Source organism: Jaculus jaculus, chromosome 23, assembly GCF_020740685.1.
Source record: "Jaculus jaculus isolate mJacJac1 chromosome 23, mJacJac1.mat.Y.cur, whole genome shotgun sequence".
NCBI lineage: Eukaryota > Metazoa > Chordata > Mammalia > Rodentia > Dipodidae > Jaculus > Jaculus jaculus.
Window position 1 is genome coordinate 4,805,100 of NC_059124.1, and position 27,104 is coordinate 4,832,203.

The window sequence follows — 27,104 nt, forward strand, 5'->3', positions numbered from 1 at the left end:
CAGGCAATGGATTTCTTCATGAATATCATTTTCCATGTATCTCTATCTCTCGCCAACCAGGAGGTATTTAATAGGCATCTACTGAATGAACACACACTGGAATGCGTGCATGCATATAGAGTGATAAGAAATGGAGAGTGAGGGGCTGGAGAAATGGTTTAGCGGTTAAATGCTTGCCTGTGAAGCCTAAGGACCCTGGTTCAAGGCTCGATTCCCCAGGACCCATGTTAACCAGATGCATAAGAAGGTGCACACGTCTCGAGTTTGTTTGCAGTGGCTGGAAGCCCTGGTACACCCATTCTCTCTCTCTCTCTCCCTCCCTCTCTCTCTCTATCTGCTTCTTTCTCACTGTCTGTCTGTCGCTCTCAAATAAATAAAATAAATAAACAAAAAGAAAGAAATGGAGAGTGAATTCAAGTGGCTTTATAAATTATTGAATAGTTTACATAGGCCAAGTCAGTTAATTATGCCAAATTCAGTTGTGGGTATAATGAAGGCCTCATACAATGACAACCTATGCAGCTGTCACAGAGTCAGCCTGAAACAATGACTGCCACCCAATATTTCAGTTTTCTTAGGAATTCACAGCTTGAAAAACAGGATCTAAAGGTAAAAATGGGAAATTGCTTCAAAAAAGTTTTCATTTCCTGCTTCTGGGTATCTGGTCGGCCTACGTAAACTGAACTAGTTGAAGATGCCCATTTCACATGATTTGACTTAAAGTGAAATCCTCTTTTGTCTGGGCAGTCACTTTAGTAGGAAGAAAGGAAGGAACCCTCAAACACTCTGTCTGCTTAAACTCCCGTAGCACAATGCACTCTAAAAATAATTTAGAAATTCTGGATGAAGATGGATATACTCAATTAAACTTTAACTTGCGTGACATCACCAGAAGACCCACGGTCTCAAAAAAAGGTATAGTCTTTCTTTCTGCCTTTAGCATCTAAATGATTTTTTTCTTTTTTCTTTTTTCTTTTTCTTAGATAGGGTCTTGCTCTAGCCCAGGCTGACCTGGAATTCACTAAGTAGTCTCAGGCTGGCCTCGAACTTATGGTGATCCTCCTACCTCTGCCTCCCAAGTGCTGGGACTAAAAGCCATGCACTCTCAGCTTCTGAAATATTTTAAGTGGAGAAAATTTGAAAGATTTATGAATTGTAGAATTTTCATTAATATATATTGTACAAGGTTTTTAGAAGTTGCCACAGCTCATTTGCACATATGCTAAGCCTCTTTTCCTAGAAATTATCCAACCATTGTCATCTCATTTACTTATCATGAGTCCGAGGGAAGCTAACTTCTCTGTTACATAGAGACTGTCACTTCATCGGTGAGGGGCTGATGATGTGTGTCATGATATTTAGACATTGTCACTTCATCGGTGAGGGGCTGGTGATGTATCATGGCATACAGAGATGAAAGAATTTCAGTAGAATGACTTGCTGATGGTTTTATAGACTAAAAGGAATGCATTGAGGAAGAGGGCTAGGAAGCTTAAAGAAACATATATGAACAACACATGCAGTCTCCACAACTCACAGGAGATATCAACGAGAAAAGTGAGAAAAAGCAAAAGCATGCATTTTATAGCTAAAATCAAAGGGAATCTAAAAGTCATGAAATTTCAAATCAAATCCCAAATCTGGAGTGGTTTTATGGTAATGAATCTACTTCAAGTTTTTTTTTTAATTTTTTTTTTTTTTTTGGTTTTTCGAGGTAGGGTCTCACTCTAGCCCAGGCTGACCTGGAATTCACTATGGAGTCTCAGGGTGGCCTCGAACTCATGGCAATCCTCCTACCTCTGCCTCCTGAGTGCTGGGATTAAAGGCATGGGCCACCACGCCCGGCCTACTTCAAGTTTTAAAAATATTTTATTTATTTATTTATTTATTTGAGAGGGAGAGAGAGAGAGGATGGGAGCATCAGGGCCTCCAGCCCCTGCAAATGAATTCCAGACGTATGCACCACCTTATGCATCTAGCTTACATGGTTTTGGGGAATCACAACTGGGTCTTTAGGCTTCACAGACAAATGCCTTAACTGCTAAGCCTTCTCTCCAGCCCTGCTTCAATTTTTTCAAGCAACAATGGGTTCTTGGCATATCAGCCAAGGAAAACATGTTACATGAAAAAATACCTCATTAGTAGGACAGGACTCTTAAAAGTAAAGAATAAAATTTGGAGGAAGACACTACCAGCTCTCTCTCTGAATGGAATGTGTGTTGAGTGTTCGCTGAGTCTCCCATTGACAGCTCTATGAAATTCTCTCACTGCTTTGCTTCTTGATGTGGTGTTGTTAATACAAAAATCACTCCTGCTATCTTCAAGATAGAGATGATTCACTGACACTTGACAACAGAATTTGTTTCTTTTGCTTTTGTTTTGCAGCCACATTATGCAATTATTTTCCTCTTATAGCTTACACAATTTTTTTTTTTATTTTGGCTTGGGTAACTTCTTGAGAAAACTTAAGTAAAGAAAAGAAGCAGGCATGTATTTACATTTATACATAGAAAAAAACAGGGGCTGGAGAGATGGTTTAGCAGTTAAGGCGTTTGCTTGCAAAGCTAAGAACCCCAGTTCAATTCCCCAGGACCAGCTTAAGCCAGACGTACAAGGAGGCGCATGAGTCTGGAGTTTATTTGCAGTGGCTAAAGGCCCTGGCATGCCCATTCTCTTTCTATCTGCTTCTCTCTCTGTTTCTCAAATAAATAAAAAATATTTTTAACAAAACATGAGCAACCTACAATATGCTTGTAATTTCTGAAAATGATGGTTTTGCACGTGTTACCTTGTTGACTTCCAACAACAATCCTTGGGGAGTTCCTACACCAATTTTATACAGAAACAGAAAATAAAAAAGACATAATCTGTCCAAGTTATGCACAATAAATGAAAGCAGCAAGCTTCCATGGTGTTAATGCTATTTCCCTGCATGGAACTGTTTCCTCTGAGAACAAGTGGTATTTCAGCGGCCCAGGTGAATAATGTCAAGACTGACAGACACATAGAAATGGAATGGAATGGGCAGATACTTTGGCAGTGTGCTCAAATTACATTGCAAGGAATTGAAGAAGAGCTATCTTAAAGGTGTGGAAAATGGGAGACTAATCCTGTAAGATGGCATTATCTTAGCCACCAGCGATTATTGATTACTTTAGAATTGGCCACATTTTAATGAACTGCTGAATTAGAGGGTTCTGCCCAAAGTCTTCTTGGTTCAGTTTGTGTCTGGCTCTCTCGCTTCAGGAATTCAAGCGGCATCTCCTCCTTGGCGGCTCATTGCTGTGATTGCGGGCACACTGTGCTTGGTTCTACTGGTGGTTGCTGCAGTCTTGGGTGCCCTGGGTGAGTATGGGTGAGGAAGATTAAGGACGGTCACACACGTATGCGTCAGGGACTCTTGTAAGGGCTTGGCATGTACACTATAATTTCATCTGTACATTAACCCTACTGGGACAGTGCCGTTAATCCCCACTTCACTTATAATGGAGTTGGGATACCAGGAGGGGCACTTTCCCACAGTCAGAAAACAAGTCAGTGGGCTGGAGAGGTGGCTCAGCGGTTAAGGCCCTTGCCTGCAAAGCCAAAGGACCCAGATTCGATTCCCCAGTACATATGTAAGCCAGACGCACAAGGTGACGTTTGTTTACACTGGAGTTTATTTGCACAGGCTGAAGGCCCTGGTGAGCCCATTCTCTCTTTTTCTGTTTGCCTCTCTCTCTCTCTCTCTCTCTCTCTCTCTCTCTCTCTCTCTCTCTTTCTCTCTCTCAAATAAAGAAAATAAATTGCAGGGCATGGTGGCACACACCTTTAATTCCAGCACTTGGGAGGCAGAGGTAGGAGGATTGCTGTGAGTTTTAGCCACCCTGAGATTACATAGTTCCAGATCAGCCTTGGCTAGAGTGAGACCCTACCTCAAAAAAAAAAAAAAAAAGAAAAGAAAAGAAGTAAATTTTAAAAAATAGTTAGTGGTGAGATCATGATTAGAACTTTAGACACTGTTTAAAGACATATATTAAGGGCTGGAGAGATGGCTTAGCGGTTAAGCACTTGCTTATGAAGCCTAAGGACCCTGGTTCGAGGCTCGGTTCCCCAGGTCCCACATTAGCCAGATGCACAAGGGGGCACACACGTCTGGAGTTCGTTTGCAGTGGCTGGAAGCCCTGGCGCACCCATTCTCTCTCTCTCCCTCTATCTGTCTTTCTCTCTGTCTGTCACTCTCAAATAAATAAATAAAAATTGAACAAAAAATATTTTTTTTAAAAAAAAAGACATATATTAACTATGTTGTTCTATTATTCCCAGTGAAGAGCTGTTTACAAAACACAATTTGGAGGGTAAGTTAGTGGAAGGAAACGTGTGGAGCTGGGGAAGGAATACAGTAGAATATCATCTTCATTATGAAATATGTCTACCAAATAGGCTGCATGCTATTTTGTGAGTCTCATATGACGTGAACATTGTTGCATGCCTAATCTTTTTTTTAATTTTCTTTTTTTTAATTTAATTATCTATTTATTTATTTGAGAGCAACAGACATAGAGAGAAAGACAGATAGAGGGAGAGAGAGAGAATGGGCGCGCCAAAGCTTCCAGCCTCTGCAAACAAACTCCAGACGCGTGCGCCCCCTTGTGCATCTGGCTAACGTGGGACCTGGGGAACCGAGCCTCGAACCAGGGTCCTAAGGCTTCACAGGCAAGCGCTTAACCGCTAAGCCATCTCTCCAGCCCGTATGCCTAATCTTTAACATGAAGCATTTTTTTGTATACCAGGAGTTGCCTGAGGTACTTTGGTTAGGTACTAAGTAGGTATTTTGCAATATTCATCAGAAGATGAATAAATCTGCTTGGATTTGTATATCTCTGTTGTCAATATTTTCTTATGCCTTCAGAGAGTTTCCTTGAGATTCTCAAGTGCTTTGCTGAGTATGATATATTCTATGTACTTGGGGCTGGGTAGTTCTCAAGAAGTTGTCATTTTTAAGTAATAAAAAATCAGAAGGATTACTATGCTGACCATCTTCTACCTCCTTTATGGAAGTTATTAAGTCCTTGACATTTCCTCTATCTTTTATCTATCTATCTATCTATCTATCTATCTATCTATCTATCTATCTATCTATCTATCAATCATTTGGTATCTTCTCTCTTTCCTTCAGCAATATATCATTTATTCACAGTTAGCCATGAGTGCTTCCCTCTGTGTTTCAATAAAATATGGATTTGGCATTTTAATTTTCAAACACAACAGGATGACTTTTTTTCTGTTGCTATTATTTTTTGTGTGTATGTGATATGAAGCATTATCCAATTCAGGGAGAAGGCCAGTGGAGAGCGACAGCTTCCCCTCAAGGAGTCATGAGAACTACAAACCCACAAAGTCATCTTTAAGCAAGACTGTGGCTCCTTCCAAGGTTCCCCAAACCACAGGCAAGGGCAGAACTCAAGGTTCCATGGAATCTGTGATTCAAAAGGGAATTTCCTGGTACTGGGGTGTGGGTCAGGGAAAAAGAGAGAACATGTGCTTAGATCTAACCAGCATGGATTCAAAGTACACTTGTCACTGCCATGGTAGATGACATGTCCCTGGCAGACTCACAGTAAAGTGAGTTCATGACACCCATGGCTGAACAGGAGTAAGTCGCCTCTTTGGAAACATTACCAACAGGCTTGCTCCCACCATGTGCCTGCATCTGAGGGGCAGTATACCAGTTGATAGAAAAAGAAAGGAGAAAGCTTTTCCTCCTTCAGGAACTGATTTACTTGAAAGGGACACAATTAGAATAAGAAACAACATATGAGACAAAACAAAAAAAGGATGTCAGGAGAAAAAGGAAGAATGTTAGCAACTTAAAAACATGTAAGGGGGGGCACTGGGTGTGGTGGTGCATACCTTTAATCGCAGCATGAGGAGGCAGAGGTAGGAGGTTCACTTGAGTTCAAGGTCAATAGTGAGTTCCAGGTCAGCCTGGGCTAAAGCAATACCCTACCTTGATAAACAACAACAACAAAAAATTATATATATATATATATATATATATATATATATAATGTAATATATAAAATATATTATATATGTTATAATATAGTATGTATAATATCTATGTAGAAGAGATGGATCTAATACATACATTACTGGAAACTCTACCTAACTGCATTTAATCATGTCATTTCATTGATTTCATGATAATTCTTACATATGTGACAATTATTTCTTATTGAGTTATAGTTGATTATGATGAAGAGAAATTATGTCTCTTCAATTTTACACCTCTGGACTCACATCTCCTCACTGCTTTCATCAAGTAGCTAATAATACCTAAAAAGATTCTTTGAAATAGAAACAATTGTCCTTATGCTCCCCTGGTTTAAAATGGACCTCATTCCATAAAATGAACTAGGCAGCATGAAATTGCTGTGCAGGCCAAGGCCACAATTGTGAGAATATTTATTTTAGGGAGTTGAAGTAGAGAAACAGTTTTGGGCTGACTTTGAAGTAATAGAAGACAAGCCCAAAAGAAAAGATGGCTGTCACTTAAGACACTGTTTATTTGTGGTTACTCAACATATTTTAAATTTTAGAATGAATGGTAGGATTTGAACATATTTTGTGATAAGATCTGTATAGTTTGAATTAAAAATTAAATATGCATTAATGGCAACTCATTGGTTATTACTTGTGAGATAATGGTACTTACACCAAAAGAATGAATTGTTACACTGTGGACACCATCAGAGTCATAATATTATCTTTTGCTTATAGGATACTTTTCGCCGTCTTGTCCCCCTAATTGGACTGTACATGAGAGGAGCTGTTATCTATTTAGCATGTCGCTAGATTCATGGAATGGAAGTAGGAGACAATGTTCCCAGCTGGGCTCTAGCCTACTGAAGATAGAAAACTCCAAAGAATTTGTGAGTAATAGCTGATGGCCTAGCACAAGACAAGACTCCTCTATTACATCTGCCAGGGCTCAGAAGACACCATGGAGGAAGTTGCAATGTAAACATGAGTGCTGCTCTCACTGCTAGCCTGACAACCAGCTCCAGGGACATGGGGATAGACACTGAGGACACTCAAAGCTCATCAGAACAGAAATCCAGAGGTTGCAGAGAGCTCAACACTAAAGTAGACTTATAACACACCTGCCAACACTCAGGGAACATTGCAGAAGAGGGGGATGGAGTGTCCTGAAGCCTTGTCCCCTCTACAGAGACTGGTATAGTCATTAACCCATGGTGAATATCAATAACCTCACTGAGGAGGGCCCTCAGTGGAATACAGGTGGGGAAGAGGATAATAAGAATCTAATGGGGGCTGGAGGGATGGCTTAGCTGTTAAGGTGCTTGCCTGCAAAGCTAAAAGTCCTAGGTTTGATTCTCCAGGACCCACATAAAGCAGATACACAGGGTGGCATATGCATCTGGAATTCATTTGCAGTGGCTAGAGGCCCTGGCATGCCCATTCTCCCTCTCTTTCTCTCTCTTTTTCTGCCTCTTTCTCTCAACTAAAATGAATAAGACTAAAAATAAAGTGGTTTAAAAAAAAAACTGTAGGGCTGGAGAGATGGCTTAGCGGTTAAGCGCTTGCCTGTGAAGCCTAAGGACCCCAGTTGGAGGCTCAGTTCCCCAGGACCCACGTTAGCCAGATACACAAGGGGGCACACGCGTCTGGAGTTCATTTGCAGAGGCTGGAAGCCCTGGCGCGCCCATTCTCTCTCTCCCTCTATCTGTCTTTCTCTCTGTGTCGCTCTCAAGTAAATTAAAAAAAAAATTTAAAAAAAAAACTGTATACTTTGATGGGAATATGACCAACACACTTTTTTTCATAAGAGTCATAATATTATCTTTTGCTTATAGGATACTTTTTGCCGTCTTGTCCCCCTAATTGGACTGTACATGAGAGGAGCTGTTATCTATTTAGCATGTCGCTAGATTCATGGAATGGAAGTAGGAGACAGTTCATAAGCAATAATATAAAATAATGTGCAAATGTGGACTTCAGTGTAATATATGCAGCAGGAAAATCCAGGGAGATTCCAAGTGGTAATAATAACATCTTAAATGTTCTCCATGACTACAAATTCCACTTGCACTAAGAATTTGGAATGATGCCTAATACATGCTTTTTTGATTCATTAATTAAAAAACTCTATATTTTGCTTTAAAGTAAATAATTTCAAACAAACTGCATGGTTGTTTGTATACCGTAGTCAGGTTTCTATAAATTTTTGTGGGATTGCATTTCAATGTCTAAACATGATAGGGATAAAAAAAAAAAAGACCCACTTATTTTAATTATCAAAAAATAACATCAATGATAATACACATTTACAAATAATTTCTTTTTTAAAAAATTATTTATTTTTATTTACAACATCCATAATTATAGACAATAAACCATGGTAATTCCCTCCCCTCACAAGTTATTTCTTCTTTGCAATTACTGGGTCAGACAAAGAGAGAGAGAACTTTTTTTGTTTGCTTGTTTGTTTGTTTGTTTTGCGATAAAGTATATTAGCCCAGCTCACTGGCTGGAACTCACTAACACATTCTGACCTCAAATTATTTATGGGAAATTAAGTGACAATGACTCTAGAAAATGAACTACATCATTTTTTGTTTTGTTTTTTTTTTAAACAAAAACATTAATTCATTTATTTGAGAGAGGGAAAGAGGCAGAGAGAGAGAGAGAGAGAGACAGAGAGAGAGAGAGACAGAGAGACAGAGAACGGGCACATCAGAGCCTCCAGCCACTGCAAATGAACTCCAGACACGTGCACCACCTTGTGCATCTGGCTTACGTGGGTCCTGGAGAATCGAACCGAGGTCTTTTGGCTTTGCAGGTAAACGCCTTAACTGCTAAGCCATCTCTCCAGCCCCTAAGATATATACATTTTTTTTTTTAAATTTTATGAGCTACATCTTTTAAGACATGTAACAACAGTCAAGCATTGCCGCTTCTTCCTAGACTATCAGCCTGCAGAGGCATTCTTCCCCAAAGGGTTCTATTCATTTTCAATCATTCCCTTCCCTCTCTTCCCCCCTCTCTTTCTCCTTTCCATTTTGTTTACAGGATTTTATCAAAAACCAGCTGTCGCTTCATGGTGCTCATTCGTTCTGGATAGGGCTTTCTCGCCTTCCGCCCGAGGGACCATGGCTGTGGGTGGACAGCTCGGCATTCTCGTCCGGTTTGTAAGTATCCACACACACAACGCTCACCCTTGATCCTCCTTCTCAGAGAGATCCTCAGGGAGAATCAACTAGATTCTCTGGATCAATATGCTGTGTTTGGAACATAGATAACATGCAATAGCTCATCTTATATAGTTATTTTCAACATGTTTTACCATTTGCATAATCGCACATTTTTTATTATGTGGAGCCAGTTTTCATTCATTTGCTTGCTATTTATTTGTGTAATATGCAATTAAACTCCCATATTAAGTTTCTAGTACCGGTGTGTATACGTCTGTGTGTGTTTTTATTCTGTTTTCATTAATCTCTGGGTTTTATTTAATGAATTTTTAAATATTTCATTTATTTATTTGCAAGTGGAGACAGATGGAGAGAAGAGAGGCAGGCAGAGAGCTTAGGCACACCAGGGCTTCCAGCCACTGTGCAAGAACTCCAGATGCATGTGCCACTTTGTGCATTTGGTTTTACGTGGGTACTAGGGAATTGAACCTGGGTCCTTAGGCTTTATAGGCAAGCGCCTCAATTGCTGAACCACCTCTGAACCCTTAAGGATTTTTTTTTTTTTTTTTTTTTTTTGGTTTTTCGAGGTAGGGTCTCACTCTGGTCCAGGCTGACCTGGAATTAACTCTGTCATCTCAGGGTGGCCTTGAACTCATGGCAATCCTCCTACCTCTGCCTCCCAAGTGCTGGGATTAAAGGCATGCGCCACCACGCCCGGCAAGGATTTTTTAAAAATTATTTGCTTAATTTTATTTGTTTGAGAGTGACAGACAGAGAGAGAAAGAGGCAGAGAGAGAATGGGCGCACCAGGGCCTCCAGCCACTGCAAATGAACTCCAGATGTGTGCGACCCCTTGTGCATCTGGCTAACATGGGTCCTGGGGAATTGAGCCTCGAACCTGGGTCCTTAGGCTTCACAGGCAAGCGCTTAGCCACTAAGCCATCTCTCCAGCCCAGGATTTTTCTTTAAACACAATTTTATATGTTGTTGTTTTCAGTTTTTTTAATTTAAATATTTTTATTTATTTAACAGAGAGAAAGAGAGAGAGAGAGAGAACAGGCACACCAGAGCCTCCAGCCACTGCAAACAAACTCCAGTTGCATGTGCCACCTTGTGCATCTGGCTTAAGTGGGTCCTGGGGAATCGAATTGATCTCCTTTGACTCTGCAGGCAAACGCCTTAACCACTAAGCCATCCCTCCAGCCCTGTTTTCTGTTTTTTAATCACTTCTTTGGTTAATTTTGATCCTGATCTTTATTACTTCCTTTTATCTAATTTCTTGGTGACAAATTGAGTTATTTCTCCAATTTCTTGTACTGGATGCTGACTCTTGAGCTACAGCCTTTCTTTACTTTTCCTTCCTTCCTTTCTTTCTTTCTTTCTTTCTTTTTTTTTTTTTTTTTTTTTTTGAGGTAGGGTCTCACTCTAGCCTAGGCTGACCTGGAATTCACTATGTAGTCTTAGGATGCCTCCAACTTATGGCGATCCTCCTACTTCTGCCTCCCGACTCAGATTCTCTTTATATTTATGCACTTTAATGACACCCACTTTCCCATTATAATAGACGTAAACTAACATGACTTTTTCTCTTTTTTGTGTGCGCGCGCATGCGTGTGTGTGTGTGTGCGTGCCTGCGTGTGTGTGTGTGTGTGTGTGTGTGTGTGTGTGTGTGTGTGTGTGTGTAGGCCAGAGGTCCATTCTCCACTTTATTTCTGAGATGGGGTCTCCCAGCTGAGCCCATAGCTTACCCATCTGGCTCACCCAGCTTGTCCTGGGGTCCACTAGTCTCCACCTCCTGACCACTGGGACTCCAGGCTTGCACCGGCACCCCAGCATTCACACGGACGCTGTGGGTCCAAACGCCAGTCCTGACGCTTGTGTGCTGTGGTCGTTACCTCCAGCGTCTCTATGACAAGGCATCTTCAGTCACAACCGAGGGGCGGGGGATGAAAACCGGGGCTCAGTTAGCGTTCTCATTTATGCGCAGTCTAGCTCCCCAGCCCCTGGGATGGTGTCTGCCTACCTCAATTAGCCTAATCTAGCATTCTTTCTTTCTCTCTCTCTCTCTTTCTCTCTCTCCCTTTCTTCCTCTCTCTTTCTTTTCTCCTTCTTTCCTTCCTTCTTCCTTCCTTCCTTCCTTCCTTCCTTCCTTCCTTCCTTTCTTTCTTTCTTTCTTTCTTTTTTTCCTTTTAAGTTAGGGTCTTGCTCTAGCTCAAGCTGACCTGGAATTCACTATGTAGTCTCAGGGTAGCCTCAAACTCATGGTGAACCTCCTACCTCTACCCCCCAAGTGCTGGGATTAAAGACATGCACCACCACACCTGGCTCATTTCTTCATTTCTAATCCAATCACAATTCATTCATGAACAGTCTGCAAGATATATTTCCATATATATCCATAGCACTTGTCTTGAGTTTAATTTGCAATTTTATTTTATTATTTTTTCCAAGGTAGGGTCTCACTTTAGCCCAGACTGTCCTGAAATTCATTATGTAGTCTCAAGCTGTCCTCAGACTCACAGTGACCCTCTTACCTCTACCTCTCAAGTGCTGGTATTAAAGGCATGCGCCAGTGACCTGGTTAATTTGAAATTTTAAACGTGCAATTAGAGGATTCTTCCCAATATGAGCTTAAATTAGTACTCGTATATTTGTGCATGCTTGTTCATGAGTGTGTAGGGGCTTGTGTGTGTGTGCACATGTTGAAACTTCTTGGTTTTCTAAGTGGCAATGACTTAGTCAGGTTATGTCCTGTGTCCAGGACTCATCTGAGTATCAGGAACATTTAGAATACTGGTCAGAATTCTCCCTGAGGCCTGAGTCAGAGGTGCTGGCCTGGGCCCTCGTCACGTCTAAGGAGGATTTCCTTCCTCTCAGGGTCAAGAAGAAACAGATATTCAAGGTGTAGTGTACTAGGTCACGGCTTCAGCACTGAGGACCAACGACTAAGCGACACGGCGCTCATTTATGTCACCAGTAGTATTTCTTTCTTTTTTTTTTTTTTAATTTTTATTAACATTTTCCATGATTATAAAAAAATATCCCATGGTAATTCCCTCCCTTTCCCCCACCAGTAGTATTTCTTGACAAACAAGTGAATCATTTTTCTTCTTTATTTTGGACACAATTCTATTACCACTTAAGAATCAGTACAACCATAGTGCGTGACACTCCCTACACAAGACCCTCATCAGAGGAGGGAAAGATCGTGACATCAAAATAAAAGAGAGACTGATTGAGAGGGGAGGGGATATGATGGAGAGCAGAGTTTCAAAGGGGAAAAGGTTGGGGAAGGGAGGGTATTACCATGGGATATTTTTTATTAATCATGGAAAATGTTTTTTAAAAAATTGAGAAAAAATAAAATAAAATAAGAAAAAAAAAGAATCAGTGCAATCAAATCCAAGGTTCCTATTCTAATCATACTGGTATTTGAGAACCATGTTAATCACTGTCCTTTTCTTTTTTTTTTCAAGGTAGGGTCTCACTCTAGCTCAGGCTGACCTGGAACTTACTATGTAGTCTCAGGGTGGCCTTGAACTCACGGTGATCCTCCTACCTCTGCCTCCCCAGTGCTGGGATTAAAGGCGTGCGCCACCACGCCCAGCTAACACTGTCCTTATTAATTTTCAACCCTTAGAGAGTTTTTCTAACGTTTGTCTTAAGTGCCACCTTGCCCTTTGTTTTAACAGGTTTCCTATCAGAAGCACAGAGACCGAGAAGAACTCACTTCACAACTGTGCATGGATTCATGGGTCAGAGGTTTATAACCAAGTCTGCAATGTTGCCTCATTCAGTATCTGCAAGAAGCAGCTCTCAATGTGAGGTGGGCAGAGAAGAGATAAGCAGGTGAGACTGTACAAAGGGCAAACCCGTGCACACACAGAGGAAACAAGACCTGGATGAGGACGAGAAAACACAACAGAAAAGAGTGATGTTGGAGGTCAAAGTAATAGCCGAAAACGTTAGGAGACCCGCTGAACTTAAATCCTCATTGAGAACTGGATAAAGAGACTGTGCTTTCTCTTGTCAGGTTCAGTTCGATGCCAACACTATTTTCCAGCTAATAGACATGCAGTGAGGGCGGCTAAGCTTGAATTTTTATTCTGCCACTAACAACTCACTGAGGACAAGCTACGTCTTTGAGGCTGCCAGGAAGCTTAACGCCAGCCTGTGCCAGAGTTCTTTCTGTCCTGAACAATTGCTACTGGAAAGGATACGGTGTTAGTTCATGAATCTCTCCCCAACCACAAGCAGTACATAGGACATCAGTAGAAGGCAAATTCACTTAGGAATTGCTAAATGAAGAAATGGAGGGGAAAATTTCTTCACTGTAAATCATTCATTATAAGCATTCATATAATTCATTCATTATAAACAGAGCATTGATTTTCACCTTTATGATAGTGGTTAAGATTGTCATCATCAAAAAGTAGTGACTCCAACTTTTTTTCCTCGACTAAATAACCCAGAGAGTAGGCCCCCTCGCCACTTCCGCCCCCCACATTTCTGACTAGTTGAATGTATGGTGGGAAGTCACAGGAAGGCTGCTCTTAGAGCAAAGTGCTCTCCTTTTGAAATATTGTAATTCGAAAAGTAAGTTGATAAGAAACCTGAAAGTGTAACCCATCAGTATTAATACTTTGGAATAGAAAACACATTTTATTATTTTTCTGATATGCTATTTTGGAATTTTCAACAATCCTGTAGTCGTTACTGTAAAGTAAGGTTCTACTGAAATGTAATTGCATTTCCTTAAGAGGTGATGGGTCTCACTATTGTCTGAACTTTCCCATTAGTTCCACTTACATTTCCAACAGAGATTTCTAAATTACTTGGGAGCTATCTGTAGCTTTCTCATACTAATTAACATGTGAGCCAAAATTATACTAAGTTCTTTATCCCTTCAAAAAGATATAAATGTCAGAAGAGATTTGGGGAAGTTATCAAGGTTCCACCTGAGTAACTGAAGCTAAGGCAACAGTTGTAATTGTTGTTTTATGTTTCATTGGAGCCATAATTAGCAGCAACAACTACATTTTTTCTGGCTTTTTATTGTTCTTCTTTCTCTTCTTCTCTTCCCACCTTTCTTTATTTATTTTATTATTTCTTTTGGATCAGGGTCTCTCCGTGTAACCCTCTTGCTCAGGGTCCTGTGTTTTTATTACAATTGTGCTCCGTGACACCTGGCCTGCAGGTTTTCAATATTCTACCTTTCCTAATGTCTCTCACACGTACTCCAGATGCCTTGACCCTCAAGATTCTTATTGCCTTTTCTCTCATTCAACTTATAGTCAACCCAGTGCAAGTAAGCAAATATATCTTGATTCTCTAACATCACTATTCAAGAAAAAAAGAATCCTTTATATTTTTCTTTTCTTTTTTTTTGTTGGTTTTTCGAGGTAGGGTTTCACTTCTAGTTCAGGCTGACCTGGAATTCACTATGTAGTAGTCTCAGGGTGGCCTCGAACTCACGGCAATCCTCCTACCTCTGCCTCCTGAGTGCTGGGATTAAAGGCGTGCGCCACCATGCCCGGCTATATTTTTCTTTTAAAATTGATACTAAATAGCACGCAGCTTGATGCACATATGCATTCACCATCAATAGTTTCTGATTGATCTCTTATGGGCTCTAGTTTCCCAACTCCAGCAATTTCTACACCAGTTTGCATTTTGCATGTCTGATTTAGCCCAGGCATCATCTAAGAGCTGGAAAAGCCTTGGTGGATGAATTGGTATAGCAATACGTGTTCTCTTGGCTGTTACATATGGACCACACACGTTTTCAGCTGGCTGGACCAGTCAGTCACCTTCTGCAGTGTGACGACACTCTTCAGGGGTTCAGCCCTTGCCACACCACGGATCCTGCCCGCACCTTGATCTTAGACGGCCCTGCTGCTGGAATCATGAGAAATAAATATTCATCACTTACAAACACCAGTTGCAGGCTGGAGAGATGGCTTAGTGGTTAAGCGCTTGCCTGTGAAGCCTAAGGACCCCAGTTCAAGGCTCAATTACCCAGGACCCACGTTAGCCAGATGCACAAGGGGGCGCACGCATCTGGAGTTCGTTTGCAGTGGCTGGAAGCCCTGGCGCGCCCATTCCCCCCATCCTCTTGCTCTCAAATAAATAAAAATAAACAAAAATAAATAAATAAATACCAGTTGCAGGCATTCTGTTGTTGCAGCACAGGCTACAAAGGTAGATAACTGCACTGTACTGAGTCAAAAAGATTTTCGGGGGCATCGTCTAAAACAATGTTATCTCCTTTCTTAAGAAACTTAGGTACAAATTGTACAAGGGCTTCCCAAGTTGCAGTGTTGAAAGTTCCAACTCCCAATAAAACGTGTAATTCTTCCTAATAGCAATGCCCCAAGAGTGCTGTAAATGCTAGATCAAGTCCAGATGTCGTAAGAGAAGCCACCAAGTAGAAAACAGGGGAGAACGTGTCCAGCTTTGTTGGTGTGGCCTTGTAAGCCAGCACCTTCACCACTGAGCCATCTCTCCAGCCCAGCTCTGTGACTCTGGACAAGTCACTTCACTTAGACAGACTGAAGTTTCCTTTTTGTGGAAAAGGAAAAAGATTTGAGCTGACGCTGTGTGTGCGCGCGTGTAAACCATGCCCCTGCCCTTGGAGACAGGGAGGGGCTGGGTGGTGGAGTCTCATCTCCTTCCGCGACCCTGGGTGGGTAAGAAGCTGTGTCCTTCTGTCTGATACCCATTCTCTGGAGTCAGAAGGACCCGCAGGGCTATTGCAAGGTCTCCAGGACTCACAGTCGGTGCCCTGCGGTTTTTAAAGAAGAGTAAACATAAACAAGAGGTCTGAGAAGGCCCATCAGTTCACTAACTGCCCAGGTACTGGCTGAGACAAGAAAAACAAGCGATCGCCCCCCACCCTAGCCTGGCCAACTTGGCATTGTGCATACAGAGGAGGGGCTGGGCCTCCCAGGCAGGAACTGGAGCCCCAGGCTTCCCCTGCAGCCGGCAGGGAGAGGACATCAGGAATGCGGGCTTCCTGAGCCCCGACTGACTATGACAAGCTGCCTGAAGCCATCTGACGTCTCCCGAGCCGGCAGGAGTCAGCATGCAGGCGAAACACAGCAGCGCCAGGGACATGCTGGAGGACGACGCGGACACGGCCACCAGCCTGTATTCCCGAGCCTCCACCGCCCTGCAGGCAGAGTCCGGGCGCTCAGGTACTTGGGTCTCCTGCAGACTGGCACCCTAGAGCCCTGCGTGAGTTGGGGTTCCTTTCCTAGCCAGACAGCAAAGCCGTGCAAGGGAAGAGCTCTTTTCTGGTTCAAGTTCACAGTGATGTGTGTCTGCGCTTTCCCACAGCTTCTCCACTGCTCGTTCAGAAACATCTGGAAATGTCAACTCAGTGCATACTCATGGAGGGCGCAGTGGCGTAGAGGGAGGGCCTGGGGGCTTTTTTTCTGAGTGGGAATAGCATGGAAAGGGGAGAGCTGGTGTAGATTGCAGCAGTGTCTCTTTGATAACCTTTTTCCCAAAGGGGAAATCAGGCAGTTTGCTGTTAGTGTAGTTTTGTTTTGTTTTGTAATCTGTGAACTTGTTTGGAAGTTTAGGTTAAAAAAACAAACACCTTTTTGGTAATTTTGAGCTTGACTTTAAAAAGAGGGAGATTTCTAAGTGGGCCAATTCACTGTTATTTTTCAAAAAATATATTTTATTTATTTATTTGAGAGAGAGAGAGAATGGGCACACCAGGAGATCTAGCCGCTGGAAATGAACTCCAGATGCATGCACCCCTTGTGCGTTTGGCTTACATGGGTCCTGGAGAATCAAACTGGTATCCTTTAGCTTTGCAGGCAAACACCTGAATTACTAAGCCATCTCTCCGGCCCTTAATCTGGTATTTTGTTCTGACAACTGTGCATCGAAGCTGTGAGACCTTGGGAGAGTCATATCAGCACCAGGGTTTGGTTTTATCCTGGGCGAGATGATGGGTGACGAACATAACTGCTTCTTAATGTGTCCTTTTAGCCCTGGATTTGATCTGTGGATTTGATCACCAAAGTAGTGACTTCAGACTTAATTGCATTCAGTTGCCCTGGCGGCACCGGAGTGGAAGCCATGTATTCGCTGTGTTAGGCAAACACTATCACACCGAGCTAGCCCCCTTTTTGTGAGACAGGGTGTTGCTCACTTGTCCAGACTGGCCTTAAACTTAACAGCCTTCCTGCCTCAGTCTCCCGAGTAGCTGGGACAACAAGACGCCATGATGTTCAGCTAACCTTTTGCTCTTTTGATCTCAGAATATTATCAGAAAGATAGAGTCATATTAAGGACATATTTGAGGAGCTGGAGAAGATGGCTTAGCACTTAAGGCATTTGCCTGCAAAGCCAAAGGATCCTGGTTCGATTCCCCAGGACCCACGTGAGCGAGATGCAGAACGAGGAATGCGCATGGAGTTCATGTGCAGTAGCTAGAGGCCCTGGCACGCCCATTTTCTCTCTAAATAAATATTTTTTTAAAAAAGAACATATTTGAGGGTTGGGGAAATGGCTTAGCAGTTAAGGCACTTGCCTGCAAAGCCAAAGGACCTCTGATTCCCCAGGACCCACGTAAGCCAGATGTACAAGGTGGCATCTGGAGGGTCTGGAGTTTGTTTGCAGTGGCTGGAGGCCCTGGTGCGCCCATTCTTTCTTTATCTGTCTCTCCCTCTTTCTCTCTCAAGTAAATAAATAAATAAATATTTTTTTTTAAAAAGAACATGTTTGATTTAGTTGTGCATTTCTCATCCATCTTATTATTTTATCCACCAGCATTCACGCTGTCACTTCGTAATCTTTTTCTAGTTCTGTTCTTCACACACTCTGGGCGGCGGCTTACCTCTTGGCCTCTGAGTCCATTGCAGCAGAATGTGACTTGGTTCTAGGGCAGACCTCACACCACAGTACAGAAAGGTTCTTAGCTTCCGATACCAAGCCGGCCACTTACCATCTATGTGAGCTCCATGTGACAAATTAATTAAGTCATCTGTGGCTCTGGATTTATTGATAGCCAAAGGCAGGTTTCTAGAGGCGAGGCCCAGCATCGCATGAAGCACTTCATGCTCCTCCAGGCCTATCAGCTTAAACTAACATCAGACACATGAATCACAACCTCTTGTGATGCAAATTATGAATATTAAGACACGGAGACAATGGAGAATGGTTGGTCCAAAGATGTGAGGTTCTTTTGGTATTCCGTTCCTTGAGAAGTCCTAGTTAGTTCTGTTTAACATTTTTGGGTCATTCTCCACTAGAGGGTATTCACCTGGGGCCTGCGTCTTACCACATCCTTTCCCTTCTGCCTACATCCAGGGTTTCTTCACCAATATAAATTTCGAAGCTGACGCAATACCTACTGCACTAACAAGACACCTAACCAAGCAAAATCAGAACACCCAGGCTGGAGAGATGGCTTAGCGGTTAAGCGCTTGCCTGGGAAGCCTAAGGACCCCGGTTCTAGGCTTGATTCCCCAAGACCCACATTAGCCAGATGTACAAGGGGGCACACACATCTGGAGTTCGTTTGCAATGGCTGGAACCCGGGCACGCCCATTATCTCTCTGTGTCTGTTGCTCTCAAATAAATAAATAAAAATTTAAAAAAAAATCAGAACACCCTTCTCATTGTTCCCTTTCTCCTTTATCCAGAAACTTTAGAGTTTTTCCTTTCCCCCATTTTCCTCTGCTAAGCCATTATGTGCACTTACTATTCATAGATGTTCACCTAAGCCCCATTGATAGGGCTTCTTATTTCCCCACTCAATTATACCAATATCCGTCAGGAACGTTGGGATTTTCCAGTTTCCTTGACCTGAAACTCAATGGTCACAAGAGGTCTGTCAGATCCAGTAGCCACAGGATGTGTGTAACGGGCTGTGGCTTGCTTCCAGTCTTACGGAGACGCAGTTCTTAGGGCTGCGATTTTGTGAGGAATGTGTACGAATGTTTATTTTTCACCTCTGACTGGTGAAGGCGTAGAGATCTCTGCAAAAGCACAGCGTGTACAAATAAGTTCTGCCGCGCCTGGGGGGCGGAGGTAGAGGCGGGCAAGGCAAAATACCAGCCCCAACATCTGGCAGCCTCTCTGTAAGGAATGGAATGCAAACAGTGGGCGTGAAGGCAGGCATTTGCACAATAGCTCCCAGAAACCTAAACGTGTGTTATCTTGGTTGCCTCTTGTGATGATGCAAATATTTAGAAGGCTGTCATTACACACCTTTATTTCATAAGAAAATACATCTGATACACCGTTGTCATTAGACACAACAGCAGAAATCACCCAGAATTTCTGGCACAGCAATTCTGTGGAGAACTTACAGGTGGGCAATTTTTATCTTTTCTTTAGAATTGGCAATGATAAGGAACACATTCATTTTCCCAATTTTTATTTTATTCATACAGCACTTGCATTTGTATCAACAATACCGAAACAGTTTGGAAGACAGTAAGCCCAAAGCGAAGGAAACAACTTTGCTCAAAGTTCCCACGAACTTATATGTTATATTAAGCATGTAACAAAGTACTGGGATTACAAAGCCAAGTGTAATGATATAACCTCATATTAGGAGAGAAAAAAGAAAGTTGAATAGTATTCTTTGTTTTTTTTTGTTTTTTTTTTTTTATTTTGGTTTTCTAAGGTAGGGTCTCACTCTAGCTCAGGCTGACCTGGAATTCACTAAGTAGTCTCTGGGTGGCCTCGAACTCTCTCAGCAATCCTCCTACCTCTGCCTCCTGAGTGCTGGGATTAAAGGTGTGTGCCACCACGCCTGGCTACTGAATAGTATTCTTAACTCAGCCTTGAGTACAGCATGGAAGAGTACGTTCATGGGACAAATGAGGCTTGGTTACTCTGCCTAGGATGGAAGGAAGGAAGGAAGGAAGGAAGGAAGGAAGGAAGGAAGGAAGGAAGGAAGGGGAAGGGAAGGGAAGGGAAGGGAAGGGAAGGGAAGGGAAGGGAAGGGAAGGGAAGGGAAGGGAAGGGAAGGGAAGGGAAGGGAAGGGAAGGGAAGGGAAGGGAAGGGAAGGGAAGGGAAGGGAAGGGAAGGGAAGGGAGGAAGGAAGGAAGAAGGAAAGAAAGGGAAACTAAGTAGAGAAATATTACTGTATTCCATTGATTTGAGGATTTTCTGTATCATATGGGATCCTGAGTGAAGCTGTTAAGAGTTGGGGACACTATAGAGAAAGGTGCATGAAATGGGAGGAATGCCAGAGAAGCTGAGTGCTGTGTGTGCGCGTGCGTGCGTGTATGTGGGTTCGTGGGGGGCGGTGCACACGAAGGGCCACACGATCACTTCAGGTGCTGATTCTCAGGCACCACTGATCCATTTGGAGACCGGGTCTCCCGCTGGGGTCCAGAACCTGCCTAACTGGGATAACCTGGCTGGCCAGCAATCCTCCTGCTCCTGCCTGCCCAGCACTGCAATGCAAGCATGCACCACCACGTCTGCAGCTGTTTTCCGTTTTTTTGTTTTGTTTTGTTTTTGGTTTTTCGAGGTAGGGTCTCACTCTAGTCCAGGCTGACCTGGAATTAACTCTGTAGTCTCAGGGTGGCCTCGAACTCTCGGCGATCCTCCCACCTCTGCCTCCCAAGTGCTGGGATTAAAGGCATGCGCCACCACGCCCAGTTTGAGTATTTTTGTTTTTTTAATTTTTATTTTTTATGTGGGTTCTGGGTATCCAACTCGGGTCTTCCAGTACCTTACTAAGGTAAAGCCAGGGAGGTTTTAAGTAGCTGTCTTCAGAGATCCGTGTGCATTAAGTATGGAGAGATGACTTGGAGAAAGGCAGGCCTGGGCAATGAAAGTGTGTTTTAGGTCCCACTGAGGTGATTTAGTTCTATGCAATCGTTAAAATGAGACAATGGATTTAAAAAGGAGAAACAAAGCCAGGCATAAGGGCGCACGCCTTTAATCCCAGTACTTGGGAGGCAGAGGTGGGAGGATTGCCATGAGTTCAAGGCCACCCTAGGGTTATATAGTGAATTTCAGGTCAGTCAGGACTAGAGTGAGACTCTACCTCAAAGGCGAGTGTATGAAACTGATGAATGAGCCAATGCCCACTTTTTTTTTTTTTTTTGGTTTTTCGAGGTAGGGTCTCACTCTGGCCTGGGCTGACCTGGAATTAACTATGGAGTCTCAGGTTGGCCTTGAACTCACAACGATCCTCCTACCTCTGTCTCCTGAGTGCTGGGATGAAAGGCGTGCGCCAACACGCCTGGCTAATGCCCACATTTTTTTTTAACTACTGCAGGTAGAAGATGAGAATCTTTGGTCAAGGTAGTAAAAAAGAGGAGAAAGGGCCCAGAGACAGCTTAGCTGTAAGGGCCTTTCCTGTGAAGCCTAAGGATCCATGTTTGAGTCTCCATATCCCACGTAAGCCAGATGCACAAGATGACGCAATGCTTAAGGTCGTACATGCCCACAAGCACATGCGTCTGGAGTTTGACTGCAGTGGCTGGAGGCCCTGGTGTGCTCATTCGCTCTCTCTCTCTCTTATACTGCCTCTTTCCTTCTCCCAAATAAATTAAAATAAAATAAAAATTAGTTAAAAATAAAATCTTAAAAAGAGGAGGGAGAATTGGAGAGGAGAGATATTGAAAAGAAAAAGCAGAAAGAAATGGCTTTTGGTTACATCCAAGAAGGCATGTGTAGTGGTTTGATTCAGGCATCCCCCATAAACTTAGGTGTTCTGAATGCTAGGTTCCCAACTGATGGAGATTTGGGAATGAACGCCTCCTGGAGGCAATGTATGGTTGGGGGCGGGCTTATGGGTGTTATAGCCAGTGTCCCCTTGCCAATGTTTGGCACACTCTCCTGTTACTATGGGTCTACCTTATGTGGGCCAGAGGGTGATGTCCACCCTTTGCTCATGCCATCATTTTCCCCCACCATCATGGAGCTTCCTCGTGCGCCTGTAAGCCAAAATAAACCTCTTCTTCACACAAGCTGCTCTTGGTTGGGTGATTTCTACCAGCAATGCAAACGTGACTGCAACAGCTTAAGTTGACCAAATCCTGCTATTGCGTGGATGGTGCTGGGATGAGCCGTGTAGAAATAACGGCATGCACAGGAGACGTGAAGAATTCAGTCTGAGCCCGTGGGGTTGGTGGGAGGAGGGGGTCTTTTTGGAGATGTCTAAAGATACGGAGATATAAAGGATATGGGTTAAGCATTAAGAATTCTGGGCTGGAGAGATGGCTTAGCGGTTAAGCGCTTGCCTGTGAAGCCTAAGGACCCCGGTTCGAGGCTCGGTTCCCCAGGTCCCACGTTAGCCAGATGCACAAGGGGGCGCACGCGTCTGGAGTTCATTTGCAGAGGCTGGAAGCCCTGGCATGCCCATTCTCTCTCTCTCCCTCTATCTGTCTTTCTCTCTGTGTCTGTCACTCTCAAATAAATAAATTAAAAAAAAAAAAGAATTCTGAGCTATTTATATTTGTGGAAACCAGTGGCATGGTAAAGTGAGTAAGTAAAGTATGTATTTAAGTAAAATAAGTGATAATTAAAGTTTATGGGATTTGGTCAGATCACTGAGGTGCAGAATGTAAAGCGAAAAGTCAAGGAATCTACTAAAAGGGAGGGAATCTTGAAGAATGTTGGCAGTTGGAGGCAGGAAGAGCCAGAGTCCGATGGGAGCCATGTGGAAGGAGTGATGGACCTGGGAGAAAATCACCCAGGAGGCCAGGACACAGGAAAGTCAAAAGTACTGAAGAGTCAACAGCAATGACTAGTGACATTTAGAAATAATGCCTACCATGCTGGAGAGATGGCTTAGAGGTTAAGGCATTTGCCTGCAAAGCCAAAGTACCCAGGTTTGATCCTCCAGGACTCATGTAAGCCAGATGCCCAAGGTGGCACATGTCTAGAGTTCACTTACAATGACCAGAAGTCCTGGCACGCCCATTCTTTCTGTGTCTCTCCATATTTGCCTCTTTCTTTCTCTCTGAAATAGAGTTAATAAACATATTTTTAAAAAAGAAATAATACATACCATAAAGTACTTAAGGCCAGACTAAACACAATTTCTTATTTTAGCAAAAAGGATAAAAACTAACTTTTTTTTTTCTTCTCTTAAGATTTATGTATTTTCTAGCTGGGCATGGTGGAACATACCTTTAATCGCAGCACTTGGGAGGCAGAGGTAGGAGGATTGTTGTGAGTTCAAGGCCAGCTTGGGGTAACAGAGTGAGTTCCAGGTCAGCCTGGGCTAGAGTGAGAGATCCTAATCAAAATCAAAGAAAAAAAATTCATTTACTAATATTTTTTTCTTTTTTGAGACTGGAATTCTTTTTTTATTTTTTATTTTTGTTTTTTGAGGTAGGGTCTCACTCTAGCTCAGGCTGACTTGGAATTCACTATGGAGTCTAAGGGTGGCCTCGAACTCACAATGATCCTCCTACCTCTGCCTCCCCAGTGCTGGGATTAAAGGGTGCACCACCACGCCCACCTTTGAAACTGGATTCTGTTTATAGCTTAGTCTTAGACTTGCCTCCAGCTCAGAACATTCCAGACTCAGCCTCTTGAGTGCTGGTTCCACAGTTATGGAATGATCAGTAATCTTACAATATTTAGCTAATGATTATTTTTGATAGTAGTCCTTTGAAAATAAACTTAGGATAAAGATGTAAAACTATTCAAGATTTTTTCCTATTTTCTTGTGTAGAAAACATGAAATTTCATTGAAGAGGCATTACATGATTGAGTGGCAATTTATTTTACTTTATATTTTTGCAATTCATTTTTTTATAATGTATTCATTTGCAAGGAGGGGGGGGCATGCTGGGCCTCTCACCATTGCAAACGAACTCCAGATGCATGTGCCACTTTGTGCATCTGGATTTATGTGAGTGCTAGGCAATCAAACCCAGGGAGTCAGGCTTAGTAAGAAAGAGCCTGTACTACTGAACCATCTCTTCAACCCAATAATTTTTTTAAATTTAGTTTCTAAAATGAAAAATACCCTAATTTAAAGGTAGATTGAAAATAAACTCAGTAAATTCAAATGAAGGACATGGTTAAGACAAGGAGAATGGAATAACAGATGGGCCAAGCAAGATTCATATGGAGGATGCAAGGTTATCCAATCAAAAGACTATGAAAAAGACCTTAACTAAAAATAAATTGAAAAACTTTCAAAAATTCAAGTTTTCCCTTTCCTTACTCACATTATGACAATAGAGTTGCATTATCTCCGCATTACCATCAGACACTGTGTCCTTCCAGTGAAGTGGGACAGCCCACGTTGTCACCAGACACTGTGTCCTTCCAGTGAAGTGGGACAGCCCACGTTGTCACCAGACACTGCGTCCTTCCAGTGAAGTGTGACAGCCCGCGTTGTCACCAGACACTGTGTCCTTCCAGTGAGGTGGGACAGCCTGCGCTGTCACCAGACACTGTGTCCTTCCAGTGAGGTGGGACAGCCCGCGTTGTCACCAGACACTGTGAACTTCCAGTGAGGTGGGACAGCACGCGTTGTCACCAGACACTCTGTCCTTCCAGTGAAGTGGGACAGCCCGCGTTGTCACCAGACACTCTGTCCTTCCAGTGAAGTGGGACAGCCCGCGTTGTCACCAGACACTCTGTCCTTCCAGTGAAGTGGGACAGCCCGCGTTGTCACCAGACACTGTGAACTTCCAGTGAGGTGGGACAGCCCGCGTTGTCACCAGACACTGTGAACTTCCAGTGAAGTGGGACAGCCCGCGTTGTCACCAGACACTGTGAACTTCCAGTGAGGTGGGACAGCCCGCGTTGTCACCAGACACTGTGTCCTTCCAGTGAGGTGGGACAGCCCGCGTTGTCACCAGACACTGCGTCCTTCCAGTGAGGTGTGACAGCCCGCGTTGTCACCAGACACTGTGTCCTTCCAGTGAGGTGGGACAGCGGGCGTTGTCACCAGACACTGTGTCCTTCCAGTGAGGTGGGACAGCCCGCGTTGTCACCAGACACTGTGTCCTTCCAGTGAGGTGTGACAGCCCGCGTTGTCACCAGACACTGTGAACTTCCAGTGAAGTGGGACAGCCCGCGTTGTCACCAGACACTGTGTCCTTCCAGTGAAGTGGGACAGCCCGCGTTGTCACCAGACACTGTGTCCTTCCAGTGAGGTGGGACAGCCCGCGTTGTCACCAGACACAGTGACCTTCCAGTGAAGTGGGACAGCCCACGTTGTCACCAGACACTGTGTCCTTCCAGTGAAGTGGGACAGCCCACGTTGTCACCAGACACTGTGTCCTTCCAGTGAAGTGGGACAGCCCGCGTTGTCACCAGACACTGTGTCCTTCCAGTGAAGTGGGACAGCCCGCGTTGTCACCAGACACTGTGTCCTTCCAGTGAAGTGGGACAGCCCGCGTTGTCACCAGACACAGTGACCTTCCAGTGAAGTGGGACAGCCCACGTTGTCACCAGACACTGTGTCCTTCCAGTGAAGTGGGACAGCCCGCGCTGTCACCAGACACTGTGTCCTTCCAGTGAAGTGGGACAGCCCGCGTTGTCACCAGACACTGTGAACTTCCAGTGAAGTGGGACAGCCCGCGTTGTCACCAGACGCTGTGTCCTTCCAGTGAAGTGGGACAGCCCGCGTTGTCACCAGACGCTGTGTCCTTCCAGTGAAGTGGGACAGCCCGCGTTGTCACCAGACACTGTGTCCTTCCAGTGAAGTGGGACAGCCCGCGTTGTCACCAGACACTGTGAACTTCCAGTGAGGTGGGACAGCCCGCGTTGTCATCAGACACTGTGAACTTCCAGTGAAGTGGGACAGCCCGCGTTGTCACCAGACACTGTGTCCTTCCAGTGAAGTGGGACAGCCCGCGTTGTCACCAGACACTCTGTCCTTCCAGTGAAGTGGGACAGCCCGCGTTGTCACCAGACACTCTGTCCTTCCAGTGAAGTGGGACAGCCCGCATTGTCATCAGACACTGTGAACTTCCAGTGAAGTGGGACAGCCTGCGTTGCCACCAGACACTGTGTCCTTCCAGTGAAGTGGGACTTCCTGCGTTGTCACCAGACACTGTGAACTTCCAGTGAAGTGGGACAGCCCGCGTTGTCACCAGACACTGTGTCCTTCCAGTGAGGTGGGACAGCCCGCGTTGTCACCAGACACTGTGAACTTCCAGTGAGGTGGGACAGCCCGCGTTGTCACCAGACACTGTGTCCTTCCAGTGAGGTGGGACAGCCCGCGTTGTCACCAGACACTGTGACCTTCCAGTGAAGTGGGACAGCCCGCGTTGTCACCAGACACTGTGTCTTTCCAGTGAGGTGGGACAGCCCGCGTTGTCACCAGACGCTGTGTCCTTCCAGTGAGGTGGGACAGCCCGCGTTGTCACCAGACACTGTGAACTTCCAGTGAAGTGGGACAGCCCACGTTGTCACCAGATGCTGTGTCCTTCCAGTGAGGTGGGACAGCCCGCATTACCATCAGAGACTGTGTGCTTCCGAGTGGGGTGGTTAACTTTGTCTCCTCAACCTTTGTTCTTCACCTGCAAAAATGGATCAATAAGCTCTATACTGTATGGTGTTTTAAAAATAGAAGATTTTTAATTTCAATTTTGTTTATTACAGTCAGAGAGAGGGAGAAAGAGAGAGAGAGAAAGAGTAAGAATGGGCATGCCAGGGCTTCTAGCCACTGCAAATGAACTCCCATTTCCATTGGACTTACAGTGAACCCGTCTTTAGGCTTCACAGGCATGCTCCTTAACCACTCTTAAGCCATCACTCCAGCCTGGAAACAGAATTGAACCATGACCTTTCTTTTAAAAGTATTTTATTTATTCATTCATTTGACAGAGAAAGAGGGAGAGAGAGTGAGAGAATGGGTGCACCAGGGCCTCCAACCACTTCAGATGAACTCCAGACATGTGTGCCCTCTTGTGCATCTGGCTAACGTAGGTCCTAGGGAATTGAAC

At 43.8% G+C, this 27,104-nt stretch overlaps 2 protein-coding genes across 3 annotated transcripts in view; both read left to right on the forward strand.

The window, feature by feature from the left end:
- The first annotated feature begins 789 nt into the window (after positions 1 to 789).
- On the forward strand, positions 790 to 13,212 carry LOC101612519 (C-type lectin domain family 7 member A). Of its 2 annotated transcripts, XM_045139728.1 has the most exons (6): positions 790 to 915; positions 3,247 to 3,345; positions 5,316 to 5,429; positions 6,763 to 6,914; positions 9,076 to 9,194; positions 12,890 to 13,212. In XM_045139728.1, the coding sequence occupies exons 1-6, from the start codon at positions 813 to 815 to the stop codon at positions 13,020 to 13,022; spliced, it is 720 nt and encodes a 239-aa protein (XP_044995663.1). In that variant the 5' UTR covers positions 790 to 812; the 3' UTR covers positions 13,023 to 13,212. The 2 variants fall into 2 exon arrangements, with proteins under 2 accessions (XP_044995663.1, XP_012806703.2); XM_012951249.2 differs by lacking the exon at positions 5,316 to 5,429.
- A 2,978-nt stretch (positions 13,213 to 16,190) lies between these two features.
- The window catches only part of Clec1a (C-type lectin domain family 1 member A), a 35,258-nt gene continuing 24,344 nt past the window's right edge, over positions 16,191 to 27,104 (forward strand). The window contains exon 1 of the mRNA XM_004668629.3: positions 16,191 to 16,393. Within this exon, the coding sequence (XP_004668686.3) occupies positions 16,282 to 16,393 (112 nt within the window). The 5' untranslated portion in view covers positions 16,191 to 16,281. The remainder of the gene's footprint in view (positions 16,394 to 27,104) is intronic.